Source organism: Anopheles stephensi, chromosome 2 (assembly GCF_013141755.1).
Source record: "Anopheles stephensi strain Indian chromosome 2, UCI_ANSTEP_V1.0, whole genome shotgun sequence".
In the NCBI taxonomy this organism is placed as follows: Eukaryota; Metazoa; Arthropoda; class Insecta; order Diptera; family Culicidae; genus Anopheles; species Anopheles stephensi.
This window is the reverse complement of record NC_050202.1, coordinates 4766040-4778910: the sequence shown is the minus strand read 5'-3', so window position 1 is coordinate 4778910 and position 12871 is coordinate 4766040. Positions and strand designations below refer to the sequence as shown.

General features: G+C 43.5%; 2 protein-coding genes across 3 annotated transcripts in view; one reads left to right on the top strand and one right to left on the bottom strand.

The window, feature by feature from the left end:
* Positions 1-1134: 1134 nt before the first annotated feature.
* LOC118508164 (ADP-ribosylation factor-like protein 5B) lies at positions 1135-9856 on the bottom strand. The gene is made up of 7 exons (XM_036047711.1): positions 9673-9856; positions 8383-8988; positions 3874-3989; positions 3504-3596; positions 3191-3316; positions 2557-2666; positions 1135-2472 (listed from the first exon to the last, which is right to left on the bottom strand). Exons 2-7 carry the CDS (start codon positions 8426-8428, stop codon positions 2424-2426), a joined length of 540 nt encoding a protein of 179 aa, XP_035903604.1. The 5' UTR covers positions 8429-8988; positions 9673-9856; the 3' UTR covers positions 1135-2423.
* Positions 9857-10581: 725 nt separating this feature from the next.
* Positions 10582-12871, top strand: part of LOC118508163 — a 133617-nt gene continuing 131327 nt past the window's right edge. Inside the window, exon 1 of one of the 2 annotated variants that reach the window (XM_036047707.1) lies at positions 10582-10693. The gene's annotated coding sequence lies outside the window, so the exon portion shown is untranslated. The remainder of the gene's footprint in view (positions 10694-12871) is intronic. The other variant, XM_036047708.1, reaches the window with a different exon arrangement.

Genomic DNA, 12871 nt, shown 5'->3' with positions numbered 1-12871 from the left:
TTGAATTGGTGAAGTTAATTTTAATACAAATAGTAGAGCACCCTCTTTGGTGCCTCTTCGCGGCGCTTGAGTGCTGTAGGTTTAAGCAGCATTATTTGCCCATATCCATCTCGAATGGGCGCTCCTGTGTAGGATGGGATTTCAATAATGCAACCGTTTGGGATAAATGGCGCTCTATTGAATCTCAAGAGAGTGTTAGATTGAAATCGAATAACGGGGAGCTCTTTTTCACCAAGGATCAAGGTGATTAGCAAAGGATAAGGTATTAAGTGTAAGTAAGATTATTTTTTCCTCATGAATATCGTGCTTCTAACAAGGATGTTTTGAGAGAATAAGAAAGGTTTTTGCGTATCACATTGTAATACAAAGAGTAACACGGATAGAGTAAATCTAAATGTAACGGACATATTCAATTTTTGAACGAAAATCTCTACTTCGTACGCCTAAATGTAGGCAATTCGCAGCACACGTGGTTGAGAGTATTGGATTGAAATAGAAGATGCGATTGGTTAGGAGAAATAATGCTTTAAATAGTGAAAATTCATGCGGAAAATGTAGAGTGAAGAAATGTCGTATAAATGCATAAAGTAAATGGCATTTTGATTACAAAAGAGAAAATAAAGGCATCTATTTGAGTGGGCAACTGTAAGAAGGTACCGAAACACAGCCCCTCCGAATTGCTGATAGGAAATCATTGGACCTGAACACCAATGTAGCGGCTGTTACCCTTACAACCAAGAGAAGACAATGTTGAGAGACGTAATCCTTCTGGCGACTGGAAAAATAATTGAAATAGTTCAAGTCGTCGTCTGTCTGACCAACATCTCGGCTAGTTCGCCGGACAGTCTGACGAGTCTCTCAATACAGAGGTTAGCACAACGCTCGTGGAACTCATCATTATAACATTATTCCTCAAATGTTCTTACGTATAGACGGGGCTAAAAATTGGGAACCTTCCCCTCGTTTGGTCAACTTTGGATAGAATATACCCAGCAAAAGAGAAATCTTACTATGATGATGATGATGATCTGATCAGTGGTCATTCTTTCGATTAGATGTTGAATGTGAATCCGTAATACCCAAAAGAATTTAAAAAAATAATATTGAAATTTTTATGTTATGAATTCGCGAAAATTTAACACTATTTTATCTGTCCGTGTATATTGTGATAATCGAGGTTCTTTCGATACGTACATGTATATATATATATATTTTTTTGTTATTTTGTTTCCACTTGCTTTAACTAGATAATCGTAAGTAATGTCTCATTCATTCGATCCTCGGTAGCCACAGTTGCTTACGCCATAATAATTCACATCCTTAATCTACTACACGTCGAGCTAACAGTTAACACTCTCCCCGCCATCATAGGATTTGATTTTGCTTCCTCTCAACACACAGCTGCTACAACACCACTCCTCTCACAAATGTACAAAATTGATCATACGTTAGAAACAAGGATAAAACTAAACACCCGAAAGACGACTACTACAGCTCGTACCGGAGACGCCTCCCTCGTGGTGTGGTGTTTCCAACTCCCCTCTTTAAAACATAAAATGCTTACCTTACGATTTTCTGCCACTTTTCTGTACCATAGTACCGGCGGACCTGCGGAATCGTGGCCAACCGGTGTCTTTTTTCATTGCATCTCTATCACTGTGCTGCAGCATAGTTCTAGTGGTAGTGATTTGGCTACTGAGTTCTGCATATTCCTCCATCACTTTCCCTTTTGCCCTATTTGTCTTGTAACGTACCTGCTCCTATTAACATTGTATACATATTTGCAATGACACTTTCCCCTTCCCCAACTCCGTCCGTGTGGAGCCGAGAGTTTGGAGGAGAAGCAACAGATTCACGATCGTATTTACGGCATTTGGCTATTATTATACAAGTTCCACTATCTCGATGCATCGCCCGATGTTGATTGAGGATGTCTCTGCCGTGCATTCCCGATGTGTGTTCATCTCCCGACGAGCTACGTTTACCTTTATAAGCTAGTACTATTAAACCTTATTTCACAGTCGTATTCACCCGGCACAACGCGTTTGTCAACACTTTTCGTTTTTCTTTTACCCTAACCTAAAGCTTACTATGCGGTAATTAATCCATTATCTTACACCCTCTTGACCAGTGTGTTAGTGTGTGTGTGTGTCTGTGGCACCGGTCTGTGCTTGGGGTTCAGCATATTAACCTATTCCGCGTTCGATATTCTAAGTTTTTGATGGATTCTCGTTTCGTTTCTCGTGTGCCGACAGTTCCGATCTAACAACAACGATCCAGCAAAGGATACCTTCGCTGTTCCGGCACGGACGCTAGCGGTTACGGTAACGAACGATTGCGTTGCACCCCCCAAGACCGAAAAAACCCACAACAACATTCTTCATGACTCCGGCCTGAGCAGCCTTTTACACAGGTGGGTGATGTCATTTCTTCTTAATCCTTTGAGCTATCCATTCTAATCCCTGGTACAAGCTGGAAATGGAATTGAAGCAACAAAAAAAAGTTGGGATTAGAGTTTATCGTTGCTTTCCTTTCTAGCTTTGTTGCAGAACTTACCCTTCGCCCGTTAGTGCGCAACAGGACTGTATGTGCCATTGGTGATTCTTAATTGAGGTTAGGTCTAACTGTTTGGAAATTTCAGCTGCACTCATGGAGTCTTTTAGATCCTAAAAAAAAATGGGTAAAGCACAAAAGATGTATTGTTAGAAGAGTAAGTAAAGTAAAAGCAGAAAAACTACCAAAGAAAAACAATGGTTTTGAACGTTAACGCCTGGATGTATGCAAAGCACAGATTGTTTTATCAAAGTTGTAGTAATGTAGCATGAAATAATTGCAGTAGTCCGGATTGCAAAGCAATGCGATCAATCCAAAAAATGGATCATTCGCAAGAATCGAATAACCTCGACGAACCACCTGAGGACACAGATGTCGAAGAGGATGACGACTGCGTTATAATCGAACCGGACATTTGCGTCATCGTCATTACGGACTCGGAAGAAGAAATTAAAGAACCACAAGGAAATGAAATAACGGACAGTGAGTGAGCAGGAATGAAGGAGGAATCGGAAGTAACTTGCTTATAGTTCAGTAAAGGACTATCATAAGGCAGCGAAATTTTGAATTGTATGAAGAATGTCACGCATTCTCGAAAAAAATCGTTAAATCAAGAACACGGTTACCAAAAACTCACCTGCTTATTTGCGTACACTAATAAACTAGCTTTCGTTAAGTCTTCGTGCTGCAACATTTTGTACAATTCTTCCCGCGTTACCGCTAACCGTTCGCGATCGGTTGAGTCTATTACCATGATGATGAACTGGAGAAATGAAAGAAAACGAGCATACAATTAACCCAGAGTCGCTGAGGATTTAACAGTGTAAGTCACATGTCGACACTAGTTGCTTTGTGGTTCGGGCATGTCGGTAATGCCAGCGGGGGGCAGCTCGATCACACGTGCAGCACGTGCTGTGATCCTGTGTGGCACGGCGAAAAACGAAACTTACCTCTGTGTTTGTGTAGTACGTGCTCCAGGCGGCCCGTAAACTCTGCTGCCCGCCGAGATCCCACACGAGAAAGTGTATATTTTTCCATACAATCTGCGCGTGACGTGGGGACGGAGGAGCATGAAGAGCGCGTCAGCAGCAGCAGCAGAAGGGGGAAAAGAAGCAAAAGGAATGCAAACACAAATATGTTGTCAGTATTTCAATAGATAAGCGGCTTATATTCTGTTGACCATGTGCTGTAGGAAAGCGAGTGTTTGTGTGTATCGCAGGAAAGAAAAATCTTTTCCAACAATTCAGCGCTATGTGGAACCGAACAGAGAATGGTAAATATTCTCAGCTGCACGGCTGAACAAATTGCGAAAAGCATTACCTCTTCCACGTTCGAACCGATCGTTGGGCTGGTGTGCACTACTTCGTTCATTAGAAACTGGTACAGGATGGTCGTTTTGCCGGCATTATCCAGCCCCACCATGACGAGTTTGTGTTCTGCAAAGGGAGGGAGAAGGTATGAAAAATGTGTTTTTATTGAATTTTGTATTTAAACATAAATAAATTAAAGTGTAGTATATATCAACAAATCACAATGCAACCATCCACACTCTTTGGGTCAAGAGAATTGAGCAAAACACCACCCCCTTTTGCAATTCTCGTCCTCTACGGTCATAAATAACACCTCATAAAAGTAAAACTCGTTCACAGGCTGTAATAGCGCAACGCGTACGTCTTTCCGAACAGAGCTACTACTGGAACGTGCAACCGAAAGTGCAACCAAAACGCACATGGGAAACATTAAAAACCATAACCTCGGTCAAAAACCTCACCACCAAGAGTCGGACAGCAGACGGACGATAGAGCAGAAATCATCTCACTGTGTATAATAAACACCTCGCCTTGGTTTAATGGATATCTACACTTTTTCCATTAGAAAATGTCTCTTTCTATCCATCGACGTTTGTTGAGAGTTGCTTAACTGAAACAGAAAAGTTAAATATCATTGCTGTTGCAGAATACGCTGCCTAAAGCACGCCGTGCATTGACCACCGGGCGGTTTGGTTTAACTAGATCTGATGCTGCTGTTGCACCTCTCTAAAATGCTCCCCCGGTTGGGAAGGGTGAAAGACCTCAGATTAACCCCAGTTTAGGATAGCGATGTAGTTGTCAATTAAAGCCAACCCTTACCACGATTTCGGTTGGCGATACACGTCATCGTGTGCCGCTACTCCAACACATGGTAGCTGTGGTACGAAAGCATTACAACATCAACATTCCTGCAGACGAGCGCTCGTTTAACGGTCGATCGACCGTGACATTATCAGATTATTCTCTCGCACAACACTTCCCATTCTGCTCCGGGGGGGGGATCGCATTAGACGGATGGTTTGTACATTATCCCACGCAAACGATCAGCAGATCAAGAAGAAGCGGGGGAACTACACACACACACACGCAGACACACTTCAAACCCCCAAACCAGAAGGGGTCGCTGTGACATGGATCGCCCAGTGTACCGAAGTGGAGCAGTGGACATTTAAAACTACCCGCCAGGGTCGATCTTTAAGAAAAACGAGATGGATATCGTTCGGTATGGCGCGCGCACGGGTTAAAGTGAGCGGTCAGGGTCTACTGCTTACTGCACTAGGGCACGCACTCATTGCGGCAAACTTAATCCAGTTGAACGATTAAGTCACTTCTACTTCGGAACCGTTTGATTGGCAGTGGCGGTTGGGAAGGTGATATTTGTCAAGCACGTTCAGCTCACAGCAGACATCTGCGCATGCAGGCCGATGAGACAAGCGAAAGTATGGTTTGGTGGGCAGTATTTTTAAAGGAAGTGTAATGGGAATGCGGGGCACGGAAGTAATTTATTTAAATGTAAGTAATCAGTAGCAAACCATGCATAAGTTGTAGAGGCCTCTCCATGCGTATTTGGATTGAAATGAATCACGTTTGAGTGGGTGAAAGTTTGGATGTCGTTTGAAGGATTAGTGTTATTACTGTCGTACAGGATTCGAAAGTGTGCGTGAGCTGAGAGTTATATTATATCTTTTACCACTGCCCAGGTAATCCGATTGAATAGTGAAGTCGGTAAAGGCATGACGTTTACAGCGATTCCATTCCAGCCCGAGTTCAAATCTCATCCTGTGTCCTTGTCTTTCGGCATAGGTTTCGGTAAAGGGGTAAGTTGGGGTTTTATGAAGCCCTGTGCTAAAAACGTCCGAATATCTGATCTGTTTGCCAGATCTGATCTGGATTATCTTTTTTTTTGTACTACAATTTTCTGGTTTTGTTGAGTTTGACAGCCGCAGGGGAAACCAGATATTCAGATTTTATGCATCCATATTTTCTGGATATCTTCGTCTGGAATTCGTGATATCTTTGCCATCATCGTTGGGAGGTAACACGCAAACTTTTACCATCAACAACTTTCGCTAATGTCCCTAATGTGTTTGTATATTCGCTCGCACGCTACCAAATCATGCTTTATGTAACGTTTAATTGATTTATCACACAACACAATGACACCGCTGGGACGTGCCTTCGTTCGCTCGCTGGTTCGTTGGGGGTTGTGTGATGAAATGTTTAAAATAAAATCGAAACCACACGCGGGGATGATACACAGCGCGTTCCAGTGTGGCCAACAGTTTCGTAGCCAACCTCATTTTTTGTCGTGCTGTGTGTGTGTGTCGATCGATTTTTGTTTCGCTCCAGTTTTTGTTGAGCCTAAATTGACGCAAATGCGTGTCAGCGTGCTGTGTGGTATTTGTTGTTTCATCCCTAGGCACGTTTTACTGATAGCTTGGAGCACATTGGAGATTAAAGTATATTTTTACATGCAAAACAGGAAGCATTACTTTTGCGCTTTCGGGTGGAGTTTTAATCCACCAGGACTCATGAAACATAACAATCATGTTGGGGTGCACCTAAACCACGGATCAAGAGAGCCATAATGCTTTGGGTACAGATACAGGCAACCGTCCAACCCTTGCCAACCCACCATCCCACCCCGATGGAAAGCAAACAGATAATCGTTACACCTCGTCGAAAATTGATGGTTTCACTTTTCAAAGTGACCTTCGGAATTTAAAGCTCGGTAGACGGTTGGATTCGTCGAACTCACCAAAAAAAAGCCCGGACCAACGCACCCTCTCATCGGAAGCTCGCGAAACTGAAAACGGGGAAACCAGAAAAGGAAGGCGAAAAACTGATGTTTTCAGTCACAGTGGTTGTTTGTTTTTTGGTTGTTGTTTTGGAGGCCTCGCTCACACTGTCTGTGGCTTCAAAAGGTTGACAGACACACACACAACCATGAACTTAGTAAAGGCAGCCAGGCTAGGAACGCTTGGAAACCTGTTGAGTTTGGACAGAATTTTTATGGATTGGCAAAAATCCTGCGAATTAGGGATTGGAGCTATTTGTTTTGCCGGAAGCATCCCAACGAACCTCTTTGGAACAGAAGAACCTTCCAGGAAATAATGGCTCTATTAATAGCTATGGGTTAGTCGAATTTAATAAACGAAATCTCAAGGAAAAAATGAAAGACGGACTGTTCAATCTCTTATCAGATTTGTCTTGAGCAACATTTGAATCATTTAGTAAATTGTGCACAATTTTAATGACCACAATCTAAAGCCTCACTATCTATCATCTACCTTTCCTTTCACACAGCAAATATCTAACGGTTGAGAAAATCGGTTCAACCCACAAACAACATTCACACTAAACCGAATCATACTACTTTCAATAGTCCATTTCTCTCGTTACATTTCGCGGTACATTGTTTACATTGCTTCTTCGGGCGACTCCTCTCCACCTTGGGGAAGCTCAATTCGTGGTACGATGTTCCGACCAACAAGCCAACATGATGATAAGCAGCCGTAGGCAGCTGCAGGCGCTCCATGCTACAGTATTCCGTTGATAAGGGTGTTCGAGCCATCCAGCCAGCCAGCCAACCAGCCACGGTACACGCAACGGTGAACAAGAAAGCGAAAAAATAAAACTCAGAGCAAATAGTAGCGATGTTTTTTTTTTTTTTTGACGATGATGATGCTGATGTGATCACGACCGTGATCGAGGAGCAAAGACCTTTCACTGCCGATGAAGAGCAAAAGACATCGTGAACCTGGGAGGGGGAGGTGGACGCTAGGGTGGGCTCTCATTCGAAATGTGGGCCAACAAACGATTTCATTGCCGGTTGCAATACTATGCCGCGTGTAAGGCGTACGTGTGTCAACCAGTCTTACAGTGGGTTGGATATAAATTGGGACAATTTAGGCGTGAGGCGTGAGGTTTCGTCTACTATAGCACCTCAACCTCTAGAGGGATTGGTCTAAACATTTTGACTTCCTGAGGTTGAGGTTTAATACTTTATGAGACAGAAACTGCCACAGGTGGCGACATTTGGGGGACTCACGCACCAATAACTGCTATTTCCTAGCAATAAAAAATTGCAGGTTTGTATACCAAATCATTCTTAAGACCTTCGTAGGACGTCAAATATCAACTTCTGGGAACTTGCAGATTAGCTGTCTAGGTCAGGAAGACGGATTTGCCTTTCAGCTTTTGCATCTAGCCGCCAGAGAACACTATCCAAGAATCGACGTCCTGAAATACGCTGACGGTTTCCATACGCAGGAATAACTATTCAGCTTCAGACCTCTTGAATTTATGGATACAAAGAAGAAGACGTGTGGAATGACTAATGGTGGGTTTTAGATCAGCCAGACTCTCCTTGTGACCTGGTCATGTCATGAGACAAGCACCCGACAGACCCAACTCGTGTGACCCTTCATTTTGTTATTGTGTCTCGTGTTAGATGATCCCCACTGTAGCTTATTAGGAAGGAAAAATGCTTAGGTATTTTGTGTCTTCAATAGCTTACCTTCATTGCCGAATAAACTCCAGATTTTTGCAAATAGCAACCCCATGATGTGTGTGTGTGTTTCGGTTGTATAGCGTGCACACTTGTAATTAAAATTCACAACAGTAGGCTTTCCCTTTTGCTTTTGATGCACTTTTGACGCAGATACCACCGCAACCCATAGATCAGGGCAAGGAAGCAAAGCACACTAACACCACTCCCGGAACGCCTCACAATCAAAGGGGAATCTGCCTGTGTCTACTTTGATTGCTCTTTCGAAGCATTTGTTGTAATAAGCGAACAAAACACACACGCGAGGTAAGGACCAATATCCTGCAGCCGTCTCAAGGGACTTTTTACCACTGACATTCAGGTGCACGACACCTGAAGCGAACGGGAATCCTTACAATGGATTCCATCGTCATACGGCCATTACGATACGGCTTCGGGCACGAACACGAGACAACACTGATGGAGTTACTGCTGCTGCTGCTGCTGCTGGTGCTGCTGTTGCTGGCTCGTTGCACTTGTTATTGTTGTTTTCAACACACACACACAGACACGTTTTTTGCGTTTCCTTCACTTGCTTCTTCTCCACAACTGCTCCCCCTTTCACTCCTTGGCCGTCTACTCTTCGTTCATTCAAGAAGCAATCATTAAAGCTGAACATACACCACACACACACCCAGTCGACCCCGTGCGAGCGAAAGTGTTTTTGCTGATTTCGTTTCTTTTCGTTCGTTTTCACTCTAATTGTTGTTTACTCGCCGTTTCTCTTATGTGTCGTACATGGTTGTGCGTGCGCTTGTAGGGCTATGCTGCTTCCTCACACTGCGAGTAATTTCTTTTTCCCCGAAGAAAGACAATCCCGGCCAAAATTGGCGTAACTAACTCTTCCCTTGTTGCACCACCTTTTTCCCACCGGATGGACGGGACAACTAAGGCTGCTGTAACAGGATGTCGTGCTTTACATGGGCCCGTGCGTCGACACTCCTTGTAAATGAACAACAAACACACAAGTACAAGAACAAAAAAACGCACCACCCTGACCTTTACTCAGCTGCTCCTGGGTGACAGCTTTGTGGGAGCAATCTGTGGCAGTCGCTCTACTACATCCACACCGATGGCGCTTTGGATGGTGGGGAGTTGTTCTTGTAATTGTCTCCACGGGGCACCTGGTGACACGTTGAATATTGCTAAAAGTGAACAAAGATCACGGGAGCTGTGGTGCGACGATTATCAGCACCGAGATGATAAACATGGTAACAGAGTCCAGCCCGAGAGGAGACACGTTTTTTTTGTCACACTCACTGCCTTTTTACTTCACGATTTACAAACTTCACAGCACACGCGAAACGGCCAGCACGGGAGAACACACGCACGAACGAAGCGAACGGAAAAGCATTACAAAAGTGTTTTCTTCAACAGATATTCATTACTTTCAACAAAATACAGCGAATGTACGGCCTACGCTGATGCAGATGACATTTGCTGAAGTGTCTGCTACACGCACACGTTCGGTCAAGATGTGTACAGCAAAGGTGGAACTCACCACTTGTGGTGAGTGGGGAAAAATGCTCGTAGTGTACGAAAAACGTAGGAAAATTATTTTTATTGTATTTCACTCATTTTGAATTTAAAACATTTGTTGACAATGATAGCAGCTATGAGAAGTATCTACAGCCGAAAGAGAGTAACGGTAAATCGTTAATTATTGATACCGTGTAATAACAAGAGAATTCTTCTTGTTTTCAGGACTTTTTCAATCCGATTTTCAACAGGTTCGATTATACTTGATCTAGCCAGCGAGCTGGGCGTGCTCCTTTCCGCCTCGGGCTGACCAGATTGCTAACATACATCTTCCTAGTAGGGGATGATCCCTAAATAGATTTGAAATCCGTTATTATAACTGTAATTCGTGTACACACCCCTTTCGATTCGAATGGCTTGAATAGAAAAGTGGTACAAAAAAATTGCTTGCAAGTATAAGATAGGAAAAAGGCCATTTTGATTCAATTAGAATTGAAAAATCATTGATAAAATAACACAGAACGTATTTCAAGTAATTTTCTGAACAAAACTCAATCAAAAATAGGATTTAAAGTGGACAGAAATCTGAGAAAACAAAAGCTCATCACACCTCAATTCAAAAGCTGCAGCAATCGTGCATCTCGAGCAGTCAGTTGACAGTCTGAGAGTCGAGCAGATATGCTGGCTGCTCGAAATAGCAATGTTTGTTGTTTTTTTGCAGGCTGTGCAAGCGTACAACATAAACTAAAATCGAAGAATAGTTGTGTGGTGCGATTCGGTGTTTTTCAGGTGAATAAAAACAGTAAGTGTTGTGAAAATTACATGGGAATGTAAAAAAGTGGCTTTAAGTAATATGTATTTCGTTCTCTAAAAAGGTGTTGTGGATTAGTTGTGTAGGAATGCAACAGAAACATGCAAAGTGCAAACTGTTTTCGTGTTTGTTCATGTTCAATAGGCTATAGCAGGATAGCGCAAGAAGCTGTTGATTGAAGAGAAGATTAAAAACGCCTGGAATGCAGTGTAAAGAGATAATCCCATCCATTAAAGCGATGTATTAAATAACGTGCGGTACTGATAACGATAGGTAGATAGGGAAACGACAGGGTAAGGTGATAGAAGGAAAGGAACAAACAAACAGCAAACAAACAAAGTTTGCTTCCCATATCGAACCAGGTATGAGATTACGAATCTGATGCGGCAGAAGGGATTATGCTGCCAATCACTCGCATACTCGGATAAGACGTGTTCTACTGGTGACTTTTGGTTCAATGCATGGCGCGATACAAGTGTGAGCACAACAGCTACGAGAACGACCGACCGACTGCTGGCCAGCATGATTGACGGGTATGTTCACTTAATTTTAATGTACGAATGATTGCTTCCACTGCATTAGACAGCTGCATAAACGCCTTTTTTCTGCTTCTGCTGTTGTTGGGGTGCTACATAAAAACAAAACCCGATCGCATAAATTTCAGCATAAAAGAGCATTCGCTCCATAAGCAAGGGGTGTCGCGCTTACAGGCACACGTTTATAAAAAAGGGAATTGGTTTGCCGCGTGCCTCGTCGACGCACGGTGGGTGCAATTAAACGGTACTCCCCAAGGTCCTCTCCTTCTAACCCCGGCACCCCCGGCTTTCCCGGGAAAACAAAAATGGGAAGCGAGGGTAGCGAGTTGAGCGGAAAAAAGCAGCAGCACACAAATGCATCCGACGATTGCACTTTGTTTGTTAAATTGTTAAATAAATACCCCCCGAACCCGACCATATTTCCATACTGTCCTACCGACACAGACAGACAGTTGGCGTTTGGCTCCCCGAAACTTGACGTTGGCAAGTTCAAACGAAATGGAAAACGACCACCACCAGCACCAAGAACGGCAGCTAGCAGCAGCAACAGCAGATGTAAACTTGTTAATCACAGAAATAACACTTTCCTTTGCGTAAACACTGCACTGTGGGCCGCACCGAATGGGACCGTGGGACTTCTCGCCGCCGCCGCCGCCTTTGGAGGTTTGGAAGACTGTCATTTTTCGGAGGAAAACTGTTTGCCAAACATCAGCACACATACCGGGGCACGTGGATTGGGGCAGTGCCTAGAACTGCATCGCAATCGACTTTTTGTTGTTCCGTTCCGTTGCGGGCCGTTTCTGACGTGATTTCGTCCAACCGCCAGCCAATTTTGTTCCGTCAACTGCAGCTAGCCCGCACGTACTTGCGGATGATTTCCTTTCCATGCATGAGACCGCGTTTCTTGTCGTGCCTCATTTACGGTTTCGCTGAATGGAGTATGAGTTGGTTGGTTGGTTTATTTTCCACACGTACCGTGCACAACGACGATGATGAGCTCTCTTGTTGTGCTGTTAAAAATAATGCACACACAAAAAAAAGAGACGGGTTGGAAACAGTTCCTGTCATCCATTCAATCATGTTTAATCGGCAGGTTAAAGAATTGCTGGACCGTGAAACGCGGGTATAACTGCACGATGACGGTGTAGTTTTGATTGCAGCCAGAAACCCCCCCAAGAAAAAGGTTACCAAAAATTTGGTCGAGGTGAGGTGGATGTGTATTTAAAATCAAGAAAAAAATATTTTGCTACACGACTACCACACGGGAGTATGGTTGTATACGACGTCCTGTTATTTTAGCGGCACTTGCTTTTGGTAAAATAGTTGTATTCAAATTGTCACAGAGAAAACAGTGTCTGATGCTCACTAGTACCGGATATAGAACCTTCAGAGTACAGAAAACTGCGTTATATTCACGCAAATATCCCATACTTCGTACCAGGTTTTAGTCAAATGCCCATATTATTTTGTTAATTTCTAGCAAATAATGTTTGGCAATAACTCATGGTGCAGCTGCCAATATAGCCATTAAAGATTTTTGCAGACTGATCTGATCTCTCCTAGTGGCCTCGTCCTACCTCCTAGAGGCTAGTGAAGATATTAAACGAGGCCTCTTCTGGAGTTCTGGGACCTC